The sequence below is a fragment of the Vombatus ursinus genome, unplaced genomic scaffold, assembly GCF_900497805.2.
Source record: "Vombatus ursinus unplaced genomic scaffold, bare-nosed wombat genome assembly UNPS02014779.1, whole genome shotgun sequence".
NCBI lineage: Eukaryota > Metazoa > Chordata > Mammalia > Diprotodontia > Vombatidae > Vombatus > Vombatus ursinus.
The window spans coordinates 14,267,700-14,291,456 of NW_020954557.1; the positions used below are offsets into that span (position 1 = coordinate 14,267,700).

The window sequence follows — 23,757 nt, forward strand, 5'->3', positions numbered from 1 at the left end:
AGGGTAGACATATTGACATGGACAGAATTACTAATTCTTTAGAACTGCAACATTCTGCAGTATGGTCTTACTGTGAGCTGACTGGATCAAATTAAAGATCAGGTTTTTCCCATTACTGCTACCTATAATAAGAAGAAGAACACATAAGTGACTGGTTTAGAGGGCTGAAATGAGACAATATTAGAAATGTCCCTGAGTTTTGTTACCCTCCTTCAAAGTGATCCTGGGTAAGTTATATATTATTTCTTTTTATATGAATCCTGTTTTTAGTTTATCAGTTAAATTATACCTGATATAGTGCATGTTTAAATAGCAATAACAACATTTATACCCTGGAAGGAACAAAACAGAAACACTGGCAGTCAGGAGAAAACATTAATTGAGGAGTCAGCTTTGTGTGATATTTCCATTGAGTATTCTCCTGTGGTTACGGAAATCAAAAGAATCCCGTGCGTTTCTATATGAAAATGATGCTGGTTGAAAGTAATTTATGGAAGTACTTATAAAGATCAAATGATCTTCAACTACATTGAATTTTATTCAGGGTGATAGAGATCCTCTCCCCAATTTCTTCAGTTTAAATATGGAGTTTCAATGAAGTGTAGTTTTAGTGAAAACCGTAGTATTTCGTTCATGCAATGTTTCCATTCTGATATTAATTTAAAATATTTTTAAATCACTAAAAGTCAGTGTGGTTCAATAGTCCAGTGGGAAGGCCCCTCTGTCTTTGGAATCAGAAGACCTGGATTCAAATATCCCCTCTTGTCACTTAAAACCCATGAGACCTTGGGCAACTCACTGAACTTCTGGGCCTCAGTTTGCTCATTTGTAAAATGAGGGAGGTAAACTAGAAAGGAGTGGATACTGATATTGTTATCAACCTGCTTGATGGAAAGGATGATAGTACTCTTAACAGAGAAGGAAGATTAGAGGAGAGATGGTTTGGGGTACACATAATAATGAGTTCAATTTAGACACATTGAGTTTGAGATACTGATGAGATATCCAGATGAAAAAATTCAGGAAGCCGGTGATAATGTAGGACTAGACTTGAGGAGAGAGATTTGGGCTGGATATATAGATCTGGGAATCATCTGCTTAGAGACAGTAATTGAACCCACAAGATCTAATGAGATCACTAAAGGAAAGAGTATATCTATAGAAGAAAATAGGAGACAGGATAAAACCTTGGAAGAATAGTGTTTTCTATCAAAATCCAATGTATTTGAGATTTATTTTAGAGACAAATTAATGTTATCCCTTTTTCCTTTATAGAAATATTCTTTTTTTGCACTTCTTACTGATGTCTTAGAAATTGAAATTAAAGACAAATTTGCCAAGAGTCGTCCTATCATCAAGCGTTTTCTTGGGAAACTAACCATACCAGTCCAGAGGTTGCTGGAACGTCAAGCCATTGGGTAAGCACAGTTATTTTGTGGCTCTTAATAAGATCAGTAGCTATGCTGCCAGTGGAAAATAGCACTTTTCTGACTAGCCAATAGAGATTTCCTCAGTGATCAGATTTCTTTTCTATCCTCAATCCTTTAAACATCATATAATTTCCTTACACCTATAAAATTCTGATAGCTTAAAAAAAAAACTTTTCACTGTTACGTTTTATATGTAAACTATTGTTTTCTCTGTAGCTCAAACTTGGCAACTCAGTCCTATCCTGAGATATACTTGCCAAGATACTACGTATTTAAGCAATGTTTCAGAATAGAATCTTTTAATGTCAGATAGTAGTACACTAGGACATCTTGTGATGCCACCTTTTATAGGGCAATATCCTAAATAAAATAAGGGTCTACCTTATACTAACCAATTCCACAAATAGGATTTTGTTTCTTAATGACAAGATCTAAAGTGTTTTCCTGTATTAAAGTGATCTCATACACAGGATGAATTCTAAATGTAGTCTTGTAGTAAATTGAAGTATAATTATTCAAGTAACTAAACCTTCAGAATCTACTGCAGTTATACTTTCCCCACCTCAGACTTTCACCTTTCACCTCCCTTTTACATGTTATCATCCCTGTTAGAATGTAAGGTCCTTGAGGGCAGGGATTATTATCTTTGTATTTGTATCTCCAGCACATAGCACAGTGCCCGTTGCATAGCAAAGATTTAATTAAAGCTTTACTCTCTCTCTCTCTTTTTAAATATACATATGTATACATATATATGCATATATTTATACACAAACATATATTTCCTGATCAGTCTAAAAATGTTTTGATTATGATTTAACAAAAATATAATAAATCTACATTTTATTGCTTAGTTTATGTGTCTGTGACAGCAAATTTAGATGAACTCCATAATAGGTTGTCAACAACTTTTTTAAAATTATTTTTATATCATTGTAATATTACAGTATCATAATATAAGTAATTATTATATTATGTCATTAATTATAATATATCAATGTAATGCAATAATATGATGACAGTAACATAAAATAATAAAATAAAAATAACAACAATAATAACAATAGCAAACATTTATATAGCACCTACTTACGCCAGGTACTATGCTAAGTGCTTTACAAGTATTATCCGATTTGATCCGTCCAAAAACCCTGGGAGGTAAATGCTATTATTCTCCCCACTTTACAATTGAGGAAACTGAGACAAACAGAAGTTAAGTGACTTGTCCAAGATCATACAGTTAGTATATGACTAAGATTGTATTTCAACTCAGGTCTTCCTGATTCCAGGAGCATTCTATCCTTTGCCCCATGTAACTGCCTACTATGTGCCAGGCACTGTGCTAAGAACTGTGGATACATAAGAAATGCAAAAAAGAGCAACTGATCTCCAGGACCTCACATTGTAATAGGAAAGACAACATCCAAGCAATTGTATATTAATAAGATATATACAGGATAAATTGGAAATAATCTTAGAGAGAAAAAAGGATCAGGAAAGGCTTGCAAAAGGTGGGATTTTTTTCCTTTGTTCCCCTGAAAGATGTTTTCAGCTGAATAGAGGGTAATGCAAGTCTTCCAAATCCAAGAATCACTTTACCTTAAAAAGGCACTAACATAGGGTATGCAGATGAATAAATAGTGCCCATATTCAACTACAAGTTCTGTATCAGCCTGAATAATGCAATGCCCTAAAACTCTATGTCCAAAGTAAAGAAACCCCATTGATGCCATGATAAAATCAGTAACTGAGTGTCAGTATTCATCACAACTCACTGACAATACATGTCTAATATAAGTTTAGTTGTATTACAATAAACAGTTAATAAATTAATAAAGCATCTATTAAGTGTTTACTAGGACCCAGGTTCTATACTAAACAAGACAGTTCCTTTCTTCAAGGAGCTCATATTCTAATGTGAGAAGACCTAAGAAAAGCACATAAGAGTGAGCTAAAAAGGGTCGGGGCCTGCAGGAGCTGCAGCCTAACAGGGAGCAAAGTAGTGGGCCTCACAGTACTGGACCTCATTGAGTTAAGGAAAAAAACTGACCTATCAAAACTGAGACACACCTGGGGTCAAGTCCAGGTTACAGAGAGGGAGGAGGGGAAAGTGATGGTTGAAGTAGAGGAGATATGGCTGGAGAAGCTGGGGAAGTGACATGGGGGTGTGGGTTCTGGCAAGATAAAGCAACATCTGGACCACCAGATCCAAGGGACCCAGGGTGTTGATCCCATATCATAGGACAGAAAATCCCTTCACAAATTCTGCCAAATGAGTACAGATGAGCTCTAGATTGACAAACAGTTGGTGTAACTTAGTTACTATCAACAGATTCAAGCAGAAGGAAGCTCCTGTCACTGCTCCCTATGCACGTCACTTAACATCAAAGAGAAAGAACAAATCATTGACGGAATGGTTGATCCATATGGTCAGGGGCCATGATGACTATCACATTAATCAACAAACTTTTATTGGATCCCTACTTGTGAAAGGGAAATACAAGAGGCTTAGGAGGTGATCCCTGTTTTCAACAAGCCTTTAGCATCACTATGGAGACAAGAGATACACAGAAAAAGAGAATGCCACAAGGAAGCACGTGATAAGCCCCGGGAGTGGTACCAACAATAAGTGACAAAAGAGTTTTAGAGCAGAGAAAAAGTCTATGACCTAGCAAACTGTTTTGTAAATAGCTGACACTGAATAAATACTGAGTAAATGAGACTGTCACTGTCTGAACAAGGTAATGGGAAAGGTTTCATGGAGGGAAAGAGGTCTTGAGCTTATCCTTGAAATCACTATGATTTGTACAAAAGGAAAAGAGAGGGGAAATAGCATGACCACAGGCACATAGGGGGAAATGCTTAATGTGTACTGGGGGATGATGAGTAGATCAGATTGGTTAGAGCACAGGCTCTTAACCTGAGGTTTGTGAACTTGTTTTCTAATTTTTTTTAATATTTTGGTATCTGTATTTAAATATAATCATTTTCCTTTGTAATCCTATTTTTTTTGGTATTGTTCAATTATTTCAGTTGTGTCTGTCTTTGTGACCCCATTTGAGGTTTTCATGGCAAAGATAGTGGAATGGTTTGTCATTTCCTTCTCCAGCTCATTTTACAGATGAGGACACTGAGACAAACAGGGTTAGGTGACTTGCCCAGGGTCATACAAACAGGAAGTGTCTGAGAACAGATTTAAACTCAGGAACATGAGTCTTCCTGACTTCAGGCCCAGCACCTAGCTGCCCTCATGTTCTTTTATTTTAGGTATTTAAAAATATTATTCTGAGAAGTGTCCATAAGCTTCACCACAATGTCCAATGGGTCCCTCACACAAAAAAGAGTTGAGAACCTCTGGACTAGAGAAAAGGGAATAGTTGACCATATGTTTGGAGGGATAGTCTGAGCTTAAATTACACCTTTAATATTAGTCAGTGGAATTTGGATTGTTTTTTGTATAGATGATGGGGAGCTATTGAAGGATTTTGAAGAGTGACGGTTAAAGTAGATATCAATCTGGCCACAAGCTTACAGAATGAATTTGAGGAAGCAGAGAAAAAAGAGGAATGAAGATCAAAAAAGAAGTTTTTGTAGTAGTTCAGATAACGTGATGACTCAGGACTAGGGGATAACCAATGGAAATTAAAAGGGAAGAGATGGATAAAAAGCAGCAAGAGACAAATTGGCAGGGCTTGGTGACTAGATGAGGGGCAAGAGAGGAATTGAAAGTGATCCTGAGATTCAAGCCTGGGTAACCCAGAAAATGATGGTGGTGTTAAGAGAGATGGAGAGGTGTGGAAGGGGAACTGGTTTTAGAAGAAGATGAGTTCAGTTTTAGAAATATTGATTTCGAAGGGATGATCTCAACTTCTCAGTCGTTATGCTGAGGGGAAGGTAGGAGTGGGTGCTCTAGGGGGCTCAAGGACAGAAATGAAGGTTTGGAACAGCCTTGCCAGAGAGTGTTCATTAGGGAAGAATGAAATGATTGTTGGGCATTTGTAAGAGCAAATAATATACATTAGTAGGTGGACCCATTTGGTACATTTGTGTGACTTCCTCAAATGATCGTCAGTAGTGTGGGATTAGGAAAAGAGAAGCATCTGGTATTGGTGACTTAGGGTTGGGTTTAGTATGTCGTTAGCAACACTAAAACAAGGGAGCTAGAGGTACAAAGGTAAAAGACAATAAGTAGTTGAGCTGGTAAACTGTGATACTGACATGGTGAAAGGAAGAATATGAGGCCAGAGGAGGTTCAATGGATTGTAAGTATAGGGAGAGGTAGAGAAAATCAAGTAGTTATCAATCTGTCCATAAGCTTACAGAATGAATTTGAGGAAGCAGAGAAAAAAGAGGAATGGAGATCAAGAAAGAAATTTTTGTAGTATTTCAGGTAACGTGATGACTCGGAACTAGGAGGAAATGCTCAATATGTATTGGGGGATGATGAGTAGATCAGATTGGCTAGAGCACAGGTTCTTAACCTGAAGTTTGTGAACTTGCTTTTTTTAAAAATATTTTGGTATCTGTATTTAAATATAATAATTTTCCTTTGTAATCCTATGTTCTTTTGGTGTTGTTCAATTATTTCAGTTGTGTCTGTCTTTGTGACCCCATTTCAGGTTTTCATGACAAAGATACTGGAAGTGGTTTGCCATTTCCTTCTCCAGCTCAATTTTACAGATGAGGAAACTGAGTGAGGATAAAACACAAATTTGTGAGGATTTAGTTAAAGGGAAAAATAGAAAAGGAAATTATGATCACTTAGGGGAATTTCAATCTTTAAGATAAAGAGCAATCACTCAGCAATGAGCTATTATGGGATATAAGGAATGACAAGTATAACTGAGATTGAATGAAGTTATAGGTCATGAGAGTTGAGGATATCATGCACTGGGAGACCGAGTTGTTTGAGAGGACATTAGTGTTTAAACTGAAGTCCCATTATATTGTAGGATCATCAGTTCATGAGGGACCACAGGAGTCATCTAGACCAATCTCGGTATTTTACAGCTTAGGAAACAGGTCCTGGTAAAGTTGTGACTTGCCCACACATGTAGTAGGGTTTAAACTCATGTCTTCTGACTCCAGAACCAATGCTGTTTCTGCTATACTGTGTTCTATGAGGGCAGGGCTTGGTTTGGAAAAGACACAAGAGCCATAAATTTAATTCTTTGAGAAATAAGGGAGAATGACTGGGAGACTGATTGATGACTACACCAAATTCTAAAAAGTTAGTATAGACCTATGGAATGAACCTCAAAAGAGGAGAGGTTACTGAGTGATGGTTCTGGAAGTGGCCATCAGGAGCATAGTATAGGCCATCTCCTCCTCCCGATTCAGTGTATTAGGGACCTAAGAAGAAGGCATACACAGGACTGGAGAGGATGGACAAAGATACATTTGGAATAGAAAGTGTGAGGCTCAGTAGTAGCTTTTTCCCATATCCATGGCAGCAAGTTGAGAAAGGTTCATCCAAGTCTTCTCATTGTTCTGAATGATCCCCTATTTCTACTACATATTATCCTTGGTTAAACACTCTATTGCCTGGGCTACATGTTATCTCCCTTCATGGTCTTCTTGGGTTTGGTAAAGCTATAGGTATGTCAACTCTCAACTCTATGTTTGGAGGTATAGTCTGAGCCCAGATTGTGCCTTTAACATCAGTCGGTGCATTTGGATTGTATTTTGCAGTCAATAGGGAGCCATTGAAGGATTTTGAAAGAAACTGATGATTAAAGTAGACATCAGTCTGACTGAAAGCTTACAGGATGAATTTGAGGAAGCAGAAAAACAGAAGAAAGGAGTTAAAGAAAGAAACTGTTGCAGTAGTTCAAACAAAGTTCAACCTTCCTGGATCGTAGTTTCCTCAGCTGTAAAATAAGGAGATTGGTCTAGATGGGTTCTATGGTCCCTTGTAAGTCTAGATCAATGATCCTCAATATAATGGACTTCAGTATAAACATTGATGTCCTCTCAAACAACTCAGTTTCCTAGTTCACTGACATCCTCTACTCTCATACCCTATAACTTCATTTGATCTCTTGTGTATTGAACCCTCTAGCTATGACAGATGAACTTCTGTCTAGGTTGTCATAAATTCTAAACTAATGAAATTTTAACGTCCAGGATAACCTCTCAAACTCATATATTTCCCAAACAGGAAAGTTTATTTTGTTTCCCTAAACAAAGTGATTCAGGTTGCCCCCTAATTTTTCTCTAAAGCTTTCCCTTTTCATTGCATTGAATTCTTCCGATTACATCAAAAGAGAGACTCAATTAAGTGCCAGTATGTTTTATAATACCTCTCTTTGAAACCAGGAGCCATTTCAGGCAGTGGACGAGTTTGGGTGGAGGATGATGGAAAGGAGTGTATACAGCATGAAATTAAAACTATAAATCATGAGTCTATGAACCCAGCACGTTCTCTCTATAGAGGTTTTTCTTTGCTTAATGAAAAATCTGATCATTTTGAGGCTCCCTCTTACAATAAGAGCCTCTTCTCTGGTTCTCAGATGGCATGAATCTATGACTTCATGTGACAGTGGTGGTTCTAGAGTCAAGAAAATCTGGATTCAGATGTGACCTCAGACAATTACTAGCTGTGTGACCCTAGGAAAATCACTTAACCTTTATCTGCCTCAAAATGGGAGTAATATAAGTACCTACCTCCCAGGGTGGTTGTGAGGCTCAAATGAGATAATATTTGTAAAGCAATTTGCAAACCTTAAAGTGTTATGTAAATGCTATTGTTATTATTATTGTTATTACTATTATTATTATTATGTATTTGGTAGCCAGGCCTGCCATGAGTATTAAGGAGGTCAATTTAGAAGTCAGAGGTAGGAAGATTCTTTACCATCCCGACCCAGACACAAACTTCCCAGAATTCTCTCCTGTAGCACTCCCCACATCCCTGCCTCCCTTTCTAACTCTGCACCCTGTAATCAATGTGTTAGATGAATATCCATTATCATTATTATTAACTAAAGTTCTATGTAGGGAAAAATTTTAAGGAACAGTTTAAAATGCCATTAATTAGTTAGTTTTAGGTAAGTTCTTTAATGTAGCCCAAATGATATATAACTGTTCTTGTTCACTTTTTTCCTCTTTAGCACTATCCATTAGAGGGCAGTATGAGAGCAGAAATGATTATGATTTGGTTTATTGACCACTTTCTTTACTTAAGAATCAGCTATCTGAGTCTAAAATAAAAGTTATCTAAGTGTAGCAAAGACCTGGCTTGAATTTATTGGACTTGAGTGTTGAAGAATCATAGAAGTGGACAATAATATTGAGCCTATCCGACTTCTTTTACAGATGATAAATCAAACCTGTTAATGCCTTTCCTCCTAAAATACTTTGTAGTTAACTGTTGTGTATTTATTCAAATTATGTTTATCTGTGTATACTTATACACAAAAGTCTTTGCACAGTTTTAAGCTTTAAAATTAAAGCAAAAAAAAAAGGCGATTAAAGCTTAAAACTGCACTAAGACTTTTGGGACTCAGTGCATCTGTACTTCTTGTCTTCCCCATTAGAATTTAAGCCCTTTGAGAATAGGGATTTTTTTATGCTATGTATTTCTATCCCTAATGCCTAGCACAGTACCTGCACATAGTAAGTGCTTAGTAGGTGCTTAATTGGTTGGTTGGTTGGTAGATTGATTGATTGGTTAAGTAAGGGATTTTTCCTATGGTTCCAGAATTTATTGACAAATTTTCTGGTTCCTAGTCCAGTGATCTTTCCACTCTGCCACCCAGACTGTGCAACATGAGATAGAATCATTTTTAGCTTTTTCCTTATTGAATATATGGAGTGTTAAAGTGATATTAGCTAGGCCCATTCTTATTCTATAATATGCTAAAAAGCTAAACCCTTCACAGTTTTGCAGCTAATGACTTTCAAAAGACCCTACCAATACTTACTAGCAATAGAGAAATAATCTATTATCTTTCTAAGGAAATACCATATTCATGCTGTGTTCTATTTTCTATTTTTATTAACAATTTCTCTTGCCCACAGCATGATTTCTTTTAGCTTTTCAGTTTGAAACCCAGTGATAACAATTAAAAAAACTGATAGTACTGTTGTCGTATACACCAGTCTTTGAGTCTTTAATTTATGAACACATGACTCAAAAAATCATGGGGGAACTTGGTTTAAAGCTTATGGAATTTGAGATGTGGCTTGTAGTAGGAGGATAAAAGATCCTGGAAAACACCATTCGTTTCTTTTGTTTGTTTGTTTGTTTGTTTTGCAGTGATCAAATGCTCAGCTACAACCTTGGCAGAAGGCTCCCAGCTGACCATGTGAGTGGGTACCTCCAATTCAAAGTTGAGATTACATCTTCTATTCATGAAGGTGAGGTATCTGTGTGAGTAGATGCTATTAGACGAAACACTTGAGTTTCTTTAAAGTATCCTTTTATATTTGTGCAGTTCCATCAAAGAAAGGGAACTGTCAGAAGAAATTAATTTACCAAGGCAAATGTTAAAATCAATTTCATAGAAGCATCTGGGTCATGCCTACCTTCTGAAATCAGGATATAGTTTTTTCAAGGAATATTCCAAATATCAAATATCAGCTGTCATATCAACCTGGCTTGATGTATACTAAGTGAGTTTAGTATGTAGGAAAACCTTTACAACTCATTAATGATGAGAAGAGTCCCCAGTGGGTTGGTCAAATGTTCCTGTCAACATATATGGCCAATGCATACGGTAATAAAAAATAAATTTTTATGACTATTTAGTCTTGTTCTATTGGGTAAGATTTAATTTATGAGTCCCCTGCAACATGCTGTGTCCTCCCTCATAGTCACCCTTAATTTTTTAATGCCATTGTCATGTACGTTGCTTCCACTTTTCATAGACTCTCAAGGGGCTGCTTTGGGAGTAGTTTCTTCTGTCGTCTTCCTTTTGTACTAAAGGGCCAACTAGGAAGTCTTACACATTGTATTCAATAAAGTACAAAAGCCATGTAACCCAAGATGTCATTAAGTCTTTACTACTTATCTAGAGTGGATTTTTGTTTGTTTGTGCTAATTAAGGGGAAAACTAGCTGGTCCTAAGAGTTTAATGAACATCAATGGGAACAGAATTTGTGGGCATATAGATAAACCTTTCCTCCTCCATTGTTTCTTTAATTAAATTGAATGCAATAAGGGTTACTTGAGTTCTGCTGACATGCCCTGTGATTAGGGCAAACTAATTGCATATATTTACTTTCCAAATATTGTGTTTCTATTTAGATGCTTCGCCAGAAGCAGTTGGCACCATCCTCGGAGTGAATTCTGTGAACGGAGACCTGGGGAGTCCCTCTGATGATGAGGACATGCCAGGGGGACATCATGACTCCCCTCCAGTCTGTTCTAATGGTCCAGTCTCTGAGGAGAGTGCTCCAGATGGCACTCCAAAGCATTCCTTTAGGACTAGCTCTACTATGGAAATAGACCCGGAGGAACTAACCTCTAGTTCTTCCAGGACCTCCCCTCCCAGAGGACGGCAGGATTCACTGAATGATTATCTAGATGCCATTGAACACAATGGTCATTCCAGGCCTGGGACATCCGCCTGTGCTGAGAGATCTCTTGGAGCTTCTCCCAAACTAAGGAGTAGTTTCCCCACTGATACCAGACTCAATGCCATGCTTCATATTGACTCTGATGAAGAGGATCATGAGTTTCAGCAAGATCTAGGTTATCCTTCTTCCTTGGAAGAGGAAGGGGGGTTAGTAATGTTTAGTAGTGCTTCACGAATTGACGAAGGGAGCTCAATGAGTCAGGCAAAGCCAGACACCAACCCTGCCGAGGGGGAGGAAGTCCCAGCAGCTGAAGCTGCTTCAATGGAGAATAAGCAGGAGGAGGAACTGCTAGAGGTTCCTGACAGTTGCTCCATTTCAGATGCAGCTGTAGAAGAGGGTGAAAATGGCCAGGAACCTCAACCAAGTGCCGAGCAAGGCAATGGTGAATTATGTGACTCACAAGAGGGCGAACAGCCTACCAGTGATGCAGACCCAGGAAATTTGGATATTCCAGGAGAAAGCAGAAGGGCCATCAGTGAAACTGAGTCTGTTGACCAAGGCTCTGAACCTTCCCAGGTATCGTCTGAAACAGAGCCTAGCGACCCCGCCCGGACTGAGAGCGTCAGTGAGGCCAGCACCAGGCCAGAGGGAGAGAGCGATGTGGAAGGGGCTGATAGTTCCTGCAATGAGAGTGTTACCACACAACTGTCTTCTGTGGATACCCGGTGCTCTTCCCTGGAGAGTGCCCGGTTTCCTGAAACGCCAGCCTTTTCATCTCAGGAAGAAGAAGAGGGAGCCTGTGCTTCATCTCCTGCCAACAGTGGCCCTGCTGTGGGGTCACAGGATTCTGTATGCACCCCTGGGTCTTTGCCTGTGGTCAGGGTACCCAGTGGTCAGGAGGAAGGGCAGGCAGCAGAAATGCCTGCCGTGCCTGATGGAGAGGAGATGGGGGAAATCTGGCAGAGGAGGAGCAGTCTTCAGGCTACTGTGGAGAATGAATCACGTGAAGAAGACACCGGAGATGCCCAAGAAGCTTGTGAAGGGGCCACTGCTCAGGCTGAAGGAGCTACTGGAGGTAACAATAATGGGTAAAACCAGGAGCAAATGATTTTCAAATGGTGTTAGTGGAACTACTGAGTAATTAGTAAAGTTTTCACTGAAATATATCCGTTCATAGAGAATCCTTTCGTCTTAAGTTTAATATTTGCAAGTAGCTTGCCTACTGTTGCTAATGGATAAAAGGCTAATTAATGATTGTCCATCAGACATATAATATAGTACTAATGCAGCAGAGTATTTATTTCAATACAATACTTTATATTTATGATGTTTGGGTGAAAACGATTTACCATCATTGCTTCCCCTCTCTTCTCCCACACACCTTAATAAATAATCCCCCTAAGTTGTCTTGGACACAATTTATCATCCCATGACCAGTCGATGATAAACCTCTCTGAACTGAACTGGCAGGTACACAGTCTCTTGTTAGACTCACATTCAAAAGCCCTTTCAACTTGGTAGGACTGGAAGGAGATCATGGGACACTAGTGTAGCCTTTAAGAATTCAGGGTTGTCTATACTGTAATGAGGCTTTGTAATATATAGTGGCTATGTGCAGGGAAATTTCCCCAAACTGGGGATAGGAATTTCTTAGTCTGCCAAAGGAAATTCTGAAGTCATACATAACAGACCTCAACCAAGATCTATGATATGCAATTGCTTTAATTAGGAAGAAGAAAGTGTATTATGGAAATGGGGGGAGGAGGAGGGTTTAATCTGAAACAAGCAGCCTGGTTACAATAGCAGCGTAATTAGTCCTCAGAGCCTTACAAGAACCGTGAAGTTCTATCTTTGTAAAAATATGGCCTTGGAAATGAAAGCCTAAGCATGTGCTTTGAATAAAATATTTCTCTGTTTCTTGCCACCTGCAGCATAAGAAATGTCAACCAGATTGCTGAGCATGATTACACTTGAAGAATAAATAATGCTAGTTTGTTGGCCAAAAGGCAATTTAAGACCTCAGTTTGCAAATAAAACTTTGGCTTTCTCAAAGTGAACATGCTATATAGGAGACCAGCTATATAGTAGCACAAAGTAGAATAGGACATTTCTAAGTGTTTTATTGTTGCTAGATTAACAAAATCAAAGGAAAACTTTCATCAAATGTCTAAAATAGCAAACGTCTACTCCACCTGGGCTTTTTTCCTAGGAAAAGGTAGCTTATATTGAAGTTTATTTGATTCCTACCTAAATTATTCACCTCATTCCTTCTTCCATTTCTATTCACTCTATGTTAGGAATTGTTATTTTAAAGCTTCTCAAAGTGTTGGGATAGAGGCCTGTCTTGGGGTGATGGGAGGTGGCTCATGTGCATGTCTGTGTAGGGTCACTTCTACTTTATAAGCATGCAGATCTGTTACCCAAGTCTTTACCTAGGAGGTAAAACTAGAGGGAGGAAAAAAAATCAGGTACATTTTACAGGGTATTTTAGCACTGAAAGGAAAAGATAATACCCAGATAACTTTTTACCTTTAATCCTAGGTTCTCAAGCCAACGGCCACCAGCCATTGCGATCGCTACCTTCAGTACGTCAGGATGTTAGCCGATACCAGAGGGTGGACGAGGCTCTGCCACCAAGTGAGGACCTGTTAACTAAAGGGCTCACCTTTTAATCAAAGGGTTCAAGGTAGAAGCAGCTGCAAGGATAACAGGGTAGACCTGTACATGTCATCTAAGACACTGATGCAGGGGACCCTAAGGAGAAAGAATCAGGGTATTTATTCTTGAGATAGAGGTTAGGACTCCTTTCTTTTACTGTTACGTGCTAAAGTCGAGAAGTGAAACTTTTCTTGCAATTTGAGTGCCAAGGGAATAATAATGTAGTGATGCTGAGCTGAACAGATGCAGGCAGTCTGGACATTTGGAAGACAATGGAAATCTATTCTTTTTCTTGGATGTTTAATGCCCAAATGAAGTTTGTTAGCCTCCAAATAATGTTATGTCATTTTTCCTAGGGAGGTGTAGACTCATTCCAGTTTTAAATCTATGACCCATTCTGGGCCACAGTAATGAAATTTGATAAGTAGCCACTGAAACTAGAGCTTTGAAATGGGATTTTTTGTTATTGTTATTGTTGTTTTCTTTATGGACAGGAATACAAATACTTATAGCATAAAGGAAAGATGATTGAGACGTATGGATGTCGGAAGTGTTAACACAAACTGCATTCGTCAGTGAATGAGTGAATGAGGCCCTTGACTAACCATTATCCAGATGCAATTTAATATACTATTAAAACTCCTGGGGCTCCTTTGGCAAATCAAATTATGTAAGGACAGAACATTATCACTGAACATTTAGGAAGGAATTTTAAAAATACCACCAGCAAAGTTCTAGTTCAGTAAATATTGCTTCTCTAAAAATACAACGAACAATCCCTTTATCCTCATTGCTTTTTCTTCTAATGATTCAGCCTCTCTACTTACCCTGCTTTACATGTGTTTTTGGCAGGATGGTGATGATCTAAAATCTCTGCTATTTAAAAACAAAAAGAAAAAATAGATTAAAATGTAAAAAAAAAGAGGGTAACAGGCTAGCACCACACCATGTGACACATATTTAAACAGACACTTGGATGGAAGTTGTGTGTGTACTGTCTAGACAAAAGATGAATAGTGCCATATGAACTCTATCAAGGCATGAAAAAACTGACTATGCTTGCATTTGAAGTAGTGAACAAAGCTTGTATGTTGTCATTACTTTAGGTTATTTATTATTCAGAGTAATGGAAATTTCCTTGATATCAGCTTTGAAGTGTTTTGTATTCTTTTTAAATAGCTATTCTCTTACCTCCCTTCCCCTTCCTTCTTTCCCTTCCTCCCTTCTCCTTTTTCTTCTCCTCTCTCGTCTCCTGTCCTCTCTTCTCCACAAAAGACTAGTTTAATGTCTTAAACTATTGTTATTAGTGGCAAATGGAAAAATTATTTCCTTACTGTTTACATTGAGAAAGAAAGAATATATTCCTGGGTGATTTATGGATGCAATTTCAGGACAAGATGAATTAGAACATCAGGAAACAGCCTTTTAGCTATTTTTTGTTTTGTTTTGTGTATGTAGATTTGTAAGTAAGATTAATAAGTAACCCTAGTTACCATAACCTAGATACAATAAGGATAGGGTACAGTGGATGGAGTGCTAGACCTGGAGTTAGGAAGACCTGAATTCAAATTCTGCCTCAGACACTTACTAGTTGTATGACCCTAATTAAGTGGGTAAGTCACTTAATTTCTGTCTGCCTCAGCTTTCTCATCTATAAAATGGGTATAATAATATCGTCCACTTCCCAGTGTTGTTGTGAGGGTCAAATCAGATATTTGTAAAGTGCTTCATAAACTTTAAAGCACTGTGTAAATATTAGCTATTCTTCTAATTATTATTAAGTATGTAGGCAACTGATATCCTCTTAGCCACATTTATAATTTTTATTGTTGTGGTTTTTAAAGCCTGCCAAATTGTAAATCCTGTATTATGTGTAACATATCATAAGATCATAGATGGGGGAGAGGGGTCGAAAACCTTAGAAATCATCTAGTCTGAACTCTTCAGTTCAGAAGTGAGGAAATTTTGGCCTAAAGAGGTAAAAATTATTTGGCCTAGGTCATGTTAGTAGTAAATGTTAGAATGGGGGGGTCTAAGCTAAGTCAGCTGACTCCAGATCTCATGTTCTTTCTCTGAAACACACTGCAAAGGAAAGATTCTATTACCTGACTTACTTGAAGGGATTCTTTTCTAACAAAGTGCCAATTACTTTTATTAGCTTTAAGTGAAGTTAAAAAAGAAGAAGAAAATAGCTTATTAGACCACAGAGGGGAACAATTTTGACTAATTATAAGAATTTTTTTAAATCCATATTGTTGAAGCCTAAGCAGCATGTGCATTTTGGAAATTGTGTGCATTTCAGGTCTAGGCAGATCTAGCATAGGGGCATGATATAAGTAGTTGCCTTAAGGTTCCACATGCCCAGAGTCAGGAGCATAATTCAAAATAGGTTTTTGAATGACTTTTTATAAATGTACCCATTTTTAATGCTGGTGGCATAATAAATAGATTGCTGGTCAGGAAGACCCTTTTTCTTAAATTCAAAAATGGCCTCAGACACTTATTAGCTATGTGACCCTGGGCAAGTCACTTAACCCTGTTTGCCTCAGTTTCCTCATCTGTAAAATGAGCTGGAAAACCCCAAATGGTGTCACAAAGAGTTAGACACAACTGAAAAATGACTGAACAACAACAAATTTTTGATGCTAATAAATTCTCTACAGGCTTGGCAGTGGTGTTGGTGGTTTTTCATTTTGTGAGGTAATGTGTTAGAGAAAACCTTCAAAGATTTTTGTGAATAGTCAGTTAAAAAAAATTTATTAGGCACTTACTGTGTGCCAGGTACTGTGTTAAGCACCAGGAACACAACCATGTAGGAGATATGATTTTCAAATCAATGCTTCATCTCAGTTTTAAACGTGTTGAATATTGTAGTTTGAGTATGTCTATTTCCATTAAACTCTTTCCTCTTTTTACCCACATGGTTTCCAGTACCCTCACAAAGTTCTTTTCTGTCTGTTTTCATCACTTGCCTATCCTTGCTAACTCTCTGTTCTGTCCCCCAGTGAATTCTCTGCCTTTTCCTAACTGGTCAGTCACCATGACTAACCATTTCTTCAAAGTTGAGCCCTACCGTTCTGAGTCCCATGATGTTTTACTTCTTTGTGTACCACCTTAAGGGGAACCTGAGAGGCTCAGATTAAGATGTCAGTGATTGTATTTGTTTACCAACATTGGATGTCAGTTTATTAGTATTACCTGATCTGAAATTAAAAGGTGAAGTACCAGGGTTGATGGATGAAGACAAATGAAGATAAGCCTTTAAAAGCTTATCTAGAAGCAGAGTGTTAACTTGTACTATTTTTTTTTTACAAAAAAAAAATTAGTCTTGTGAGCCTCTCTGATTGTAGGCAAACTTCAACTTAACAAATATTTATTAAGGTATTCAAGGTTCCATAGCATGGCCCTTAAGGCCCATGCCCCCAGACCCCATTACAACTGGAAGTATGTTTAATATGTTGTTTGTCCTTTGTTCTGGAAGAGGATCAATGACATCAGGAGGGTGATGTCTTGACTTGCAAGTGACTTGGATTGAAGTGAAGCAGAACTGTGCAAAGTCATCAGCCTCACTCTCTCCTCCACGGTCATCTGAGTCTAGTGGCAAGAAGTAGATCAGGACAACTAGAGATGACCCCAGATGCAGTAGGAGACCTTGGTCTTTTTAAGAGCCTGTGGTCTTTCTGGGTCAAACTGGGAGGGGAAGACCCAAGGTTTCTGGCCAGAATGGAAACTATTGCTATTTACACTTACTCTGAGCCATCAAAACTCAAACAATGACCAAGTGAAGCTTGGATTGGGACCTACTGTTGACCAATCAATGAGAGCCAGAGTGATTTGAGTTTACGGCATGGTCAAGTAGTTCCATTTGAATTCCAATGGGCTTTATCAGTGCCTGGTTTTACAATGGTGTATTTAAAGACACCCACTCTACTGAATCAAACATACACAGCAAGACTCTGTTTACATCAGGAAGATGTGAGTTCAAATCCTTCCTCAGACACTTGCTAACTGTGTGGTCTCAGGCAAGTCATAACCTCTTCCTGCCTCAGTTTTCTCAACTTTAAATTAGGATAATAATAACATCTACCTCCCAGGGTTGTTGTGAGGATCAAATGAGCTTTACAAATGAGTTTGTCAAGCACTTGGCATAGTGTGTTACTTATGGTAGACGCTTAATAAATGTTTATTTCCTTCTTTCCTTCCTTCACTACCTCCTGTGACAATCTGTGCTGCCTGTTATCTCAGAACTTCTGTGGGAAGGCCCTGATCATCATGATCGCTAACTTACCCACACCTTGCTTTTTTATTTTTCTTTTAACTTACAGGAAAATCACTTCCATGTCCCTTTGTCTAAAGTTTACACGCTAATATATAGTTGGGTAAGACCTTGGAGAGATCACAACAGTTCCTGAAAGATTTTTTAACTCACGCTTTCAGGAGTTCGTTTTCTAATTGAACATGCTACTACGGGGTTCCATTTCATGGTTTGTCTTTGTAGTTGCTTGGTATCTTGTTACTTAAAGCAGCTTTTTCAGTCCTGCTCTCCACTCCCTCATATCAGGCTATGAGATAGTAAACTTTGACCCATAGGAAGCTGAGAAGATGACCTACCATTTTGGTCTCAAAAATCTTGTCCCACTTCTGACTTTGAATAGCAGTAATGGTGCCTGTGAGCCTATTGGCCACTTCAATTCAACAAACATTTATTTACTTCAAACTACTGTTTGAAAGAAATCCTTATGGTTCCTAGAAAATAAGGAAGTTTCTGGCTTACATGCTATACCACCATCTAGTACTTCACAGTGAAATTGCTGGAGGGTGATTCTCTAGTGTGAATGTGGCAAGAGTAAGAATTGCCCTCTCATTTTGAAGGCTGGTGGCTAGAGACAGTGCAGGTCCAGGGAAGCCACTAAAATATTGTTGTAGAGACAAATGTTTAGTTTGAGGGTATCACAAAGACAAGGGTGGAAGAAAATGGACAAGCTCATTTCCTTCTGGGAATTTGTTTTGGCTTTGAATGGATCTGTCCTGAACTTATTTTAAACAGTTTTACTTTTCTGGGGTTGGCCATATGTACAGCTGTATTTCTGTGGATGACTTCTGTTACTTGCAACATAAATATTCATTCTTATCTGAGTTGGTAGGATTCAAATAACTTTCAAATCTGGTGCCATCTTGAAAGAATTGATGTGTTAGGTAATGGATGTGAGTTCCATCTGAAGAATATGCATTTAGTTACCACTATGACCCCTGCAAAGTAGTAGGGGGGAGGTGTTTTCTCATGTTTCTTCTTTGGGGCCAAATTCCACAAGTCTAATTTCAGTTGTAAAAAATCAGATGGTATTGAATCTTTCTATATGGTGATTTGGGGGAAGGGCAGAGTGGGAAATCATTCCTTAAATTATTGTGATTATTTTGACACTAGAATCATAGAATTATATGTTAAGAACTGGAAAGACTTCTATTACTGAGGCTTAGAAAAAGTGAAGTGTTTTGCCCAAATTTAGGTAGCAAGTCCATGATAGAGTTAAGTCCAGAGCTGTAGTCTGCCTCAAGTCTGGGCCTGTTCAACTTTGCGGTGCTATAGCTGCCGCCAGGATAAGCTTGAACATATTGACCTACTTCCTCTCTCCATTAAGGAAGAGTTAAAAATATTGTTTTACTAACTTCCTGCTTCTAACAAATATTGACTTTGTAACCTCAGACACGTCACATAAGTTCCTGGTGTTCTAGGCAACTCTGAGACTTTAAGTTGCAGAAAAAGTACTGACTGACCTACATTGATAGAGGGCATTTCCTCATGGGGCAGTTTTCTATGTCAGTGAAACCACAAATGCAGACCCTAACCCTGTTTTACTCATTGATACTTCCCATTTTCCCATTCTCATTCTGTAAAAAAAAGAAATTTCCTAGTGTAAATCTCATTCCCAAATCTGTTTTCAGAATGAGTCTAGTATTAACCCTTTGTGGAATTCCTCTCTCTAATTAGCAGGGTACAAACCTACTATAATTACTAAAGAACCATTGGCATGCAGATCCCCTCTATAAGATCCATAGGAACAAGAAATTCAGGTGACGGTCTGGAATGGACTGTGCCTGACTCACACTGATGTTGTGGTAGTGGAACAAAATAAAATGTCCATAGGTCATGTGACAAGGAGGGAAATAGCATGTATTAAGTGCCTACCATGTACCAAGTACTATGCTAAGCACTTTATAAACATTATCTCATTTGATCTTCACAACAAACACGAGAGGTGGGTGCTATTATTACCTCCATTTTACAGGTGAGGAACCAGAAGCCGACAAAAATTAAGTGACTTGACTAGGGTCACACAGCTAGTATATGTCTCAGGAGGGACTTGAACTCAGATTATCCTAACTCCAGGCCCAACACTGTATCCATTGTGCCACCTAGGTATCTCAGTTAACAAATGGTGCTTTACTTAGCCATAGTAGGAGAAAAATACAGGAATATTCAACAGGGACACTGCATTGATTCAGCAGAGTTGGTTGTGCTGTTGGTTCATGGTCTGAAGCCTCAGAGAGCTATGTGGGGTGGCTTGTGTAATGAACACTAGTCTGAGAGTCAAGGAAAACTTAAAATCATATATCCATGAGCTAGGAGAGCTCTTAGAGATCATTCATTAATCCAACCACCTCATTTTACAGATGAGGAAATTGATGCCCAGAGATGTAAAGTGACCTGCCCAAAGTCACACCTGCATTTGAGTCTTGGCCCTGACATCAATTTCCTGTGTAACCCTGGCCAAACCACTTATATCTCTCCAAGACTCAGTTTCATCACCTGTAGAATGCAGGGATTAGACTAAATCAGTTCTAAAGTCCCTTTCCATTCTAATGTTCCATGGTATTTCAAAGAAATTTGACCAGGAATCAGTATAAGCTTACCAGTAATTATGTTCAAACAAAACTACATATAATGACATTCCACTCCAAATTCCTGGTCAAATTGTCCTTTTGCCCAATTTTCCCCCAAGTTCAAATCCAGTTAGGAATCATCTGTGGAGCCTGATTTGATAATGTTTTTGCCATCCAACAATAATTAACTTATCCTTCTGTGTCATGTTCCCTCCAAATTCTTTCCCAAATGGGTAATTTCATTTCTCAAACTTATTTGATTTTACTCCTCTGAACAATAAAACTACCTATTCCTCTAGCTAATTCACATCTTCTCTTCAGCTGGAAGAGTCCCTAAATTCTTTCACTATAAGGAGATGAAGCCCTGTACTGATTGTTAGATTCAATGAGATTAAAAGTATGTGAAAGCACTTTGTAAGTGTGATGTGCCTTAAAAATGTCAGTTGTTAATAGTTCAAAAAGGCTAGATTAAGCAGTGTTAATAAAATGGTCATTGTGGCATTCCTAAGACCAAAAAGAAAAATGAATGTATCCTGGCTAACTTTGAAAATATTATTAATCACATTTTTTCCCAAAAGACTAAATATCCAATCTCAAAATGTGGCAGAATGAAGAAATAAATGTAAAGATCTTGAATTTCAAACCTTCTTGTCTAATTTTAACATCATATGTCTATAAGAGAGCTGGTTATTAGAAAATGAATTTCCTGATTTCCAAGGTTTCAGGCAATTTTTCTATTCAGTACTTATCAAGATAATTTTAGTAAAAGATGGGCAAGGAACTCTAAATTTTGTCAAAATTATAGGGGCTCTGAACTATTCAGTCTATATAGCAACATAATTCTTCCAGTCTTCATCCATATCCCAAGTAACACCAATTTTACCTGCCTTAATATATACATCCACTTAGTAATTTGAACACTACTTTCTCAAATAATTCATGGTCTTCTGAGTATTACATCTTCAAAGTACCCATTATCTGCTATCCTATTTAGAAAACCTTGATGCTAAGATTGGCAATTATTATGCTAAGGTTTTATCTATGGAGAATCTTCATTGGGAAGACTGCTTCCCCTAGGCTATCTCTCTAGGGATAAATGTTTGAACCAAAAAAAAGGAAAACATCTTTGCGAATATTTTTATTACCACAATCTTAAAATGTAAAATGACAGCCAATGAAATGAGGTAGTATGTTGTAGATTCTTCTACTTATCATCTGTGTAATATTAGGTAAGTTACAATCTCTCTAAGAATCATTGGAATATGGGAGCAATAAATTCTCAGAGTTATGTGTTAAAAGGACCAAATGAGAAAGTGTGTATGAAAGTGCATGTAAATAGTAAAGGATCATATATACATAGAGGATAGTATTATCATCATTAATAATAGTAACAAATCTAAAGGGAAATTGCAAACATTTCTAAGCATTTCTTAATATTTAGTAATAGGTCCTATGTTAGGTATCTGATCCCTGATAAGACACATCCTAGCCTGTGTTAATAATTATTTCCCATTAATTTTATTTTGAGATCAACCTCATAGACTCTTAGTCTGACCATATACACATGATTAAAATGGTGAAATTTGAAGGATACAACAGTTAAAGTAGAGTGAGAATACTTCCAGTTGTTTGATTCGAAGCCTGGTGTGTAAGGATATGTTAGTATTCTATTAATACTCTCTTTAGGAGAAGGCCTTCCCCCTTAGTTTTGTCCAGTACATAGATTGCAGCCAGTGTTGAGTGGTCCTTTTCTGGAGAGAGAGACAGAGAGAGAAAGACAGAGAGAGAAAGACAGAGAGAGAGAGAGAGAGAGAGAGAGAGAGAGAGAGTGAGTCAGTGTCATATCTATCTATCCACCTAAAAATTCTTGTTACATTGCTGCTCTTTAGATTGATAAAAAATGGCCCCAGAAATTTAAGGGGGGAAAAGCAAATCTCAGGAAGTTATAAATATATCATACATTGGCTTTGTTTTATGTGTATATTTTAGTAAGCAAATTTTTCACATAAATTTTCAGAGCAGGGGGATATCTGACAGAATATTAATCTACTTTGAGTGTCAAAGAAAGCATAATTGCTTAGCCAAATTTTTATCATTTTTTAAAGGTAGAGAGGGAGAATATATGGAAACTTTATAGGTAGATAGAGAAATTGCCCCATTCTAGAAAATTCTTGCTGTTTGGAATGTAGCAGTGACTAGATTATGAATGAATATGCACTGGATGATCATTGGACTGCAGAGATCACAGTCCTTTTGGTGATGAAATTCTACGATGAGCTACTCAACATATGTAGAGAAGTTGGTCCTACCTATGATGGCTAACTATTGGTCCTTCCTCAGGGCTGGAAAATTTATAGATTTACAGACTCTTTGAACAAAATAATTGTAAATACAAATAAAGGAAACCAATACTCAATTTATGTACCATAATATAAATGTGCACATACTGATTCTGCTTTTTAAATGTAGACATTATTATAAAGTATATATGGTGTATAATTGGTGTCATATTGCTTGTCTTCTCAGTGGGTGAGGGGGTGGGAGAGAAGGAGAGAATTTGGAACTCAAAATTTAAAAAGAAAAGAATGTCAAAAATAAATGAATAATAATGAAAACTATATGTAAGATATGTATCTACATACTATTGAATTTTCAAGTCCTTTATTCTAAGGAAAGACAGGTAAATTTGGAGATACTTTTAAAAGTTTGTGTCCTGGCTAGGATATACTTAATAAGCTGTCACCAAAAAAAGATTCTGGAATCTCTAAGGGGAAGTTATACAAAGAGGTGTATGATTATAAATACAAAATTACAGTATGTAAGTCTTAGGAAACACGTGCTAAACTCAGTAAACACAATTATAGTCTTACCACCTAAAAATTCTTGTTACATTGCTGCTCTTTAGATTGGGAGGCTCGGATCGACAGCCATGGAAGAATATTCTATGTGGATCATGTAAACAGAACAACAACCTGGCAGAGGCCCACTGCTCCCCCCGCCCCACAGATACTTCAGAGATCCAATTCCATACAACAAATGGAGCAGTTAAACCGTAGGTGAGAATGGCTACTATGGCGTCACTCTTTGGGTGGTGATAACTAGGGAAAATGGTTGTCTCATTGTCCTCGGATATCAATATTAAGCCATTGCCATAACTCTTTTAATTTGATGGACCTCATTCTGGTGTGGGGTGTGTGTGTGTGCGTGTGTAGTAGTAGTAGTAGTAGTAGTAGTAGTAGTAGTAGTAGTAGTAGTAGTAGTAGTA

The 23,757-nt window shown here is 37.8% G+C and overlaps 1 protein-coding gene across 4 annotated transcripts in view; it reads left to right on the forward strand.

Moving 5' to 3' along the window:
* Positions 1 to 23,757, forward strand: part of HECW2 (HECT, C2 and WW domain containing E3 ubiquitin protein ligase 2) — a 433,607-nt gene that overhangs the window by 288,168 nt on the left and 121,682 nt on the right. For 3 of the 4 annotated variants that reach the window (XM_027865816.1, XM_027865817.1, XM_027865819.1), the window contains 5 exons: positions 1,276 to 1,418; positions 9,691 to 9,791; positions 10,681 to 12,027; positions 13,494 to 13,589; positions 23,398 to 23,548. In XM_027865816.1, the coding sequence (XP_027721617.1) occupies positions 1,276 to 1,418; positions 9,691 to 9,791; positions 10,681 to 12,027; positions 13,494 to 13,589; positions 23,398 to 23,548 (1,838 nt within the window). The remainder of the gene's footprint in view (positions 1 to 1,275; positions 1,419 to 9,690; positions 9,792 to 10,680; positions 12,028 to 13,493; positions 13,590 to 23,397; positions 23,549 to 23,757) is intronic. The other variant, XM_027865818.1, reaches the window with a different exon arrangement.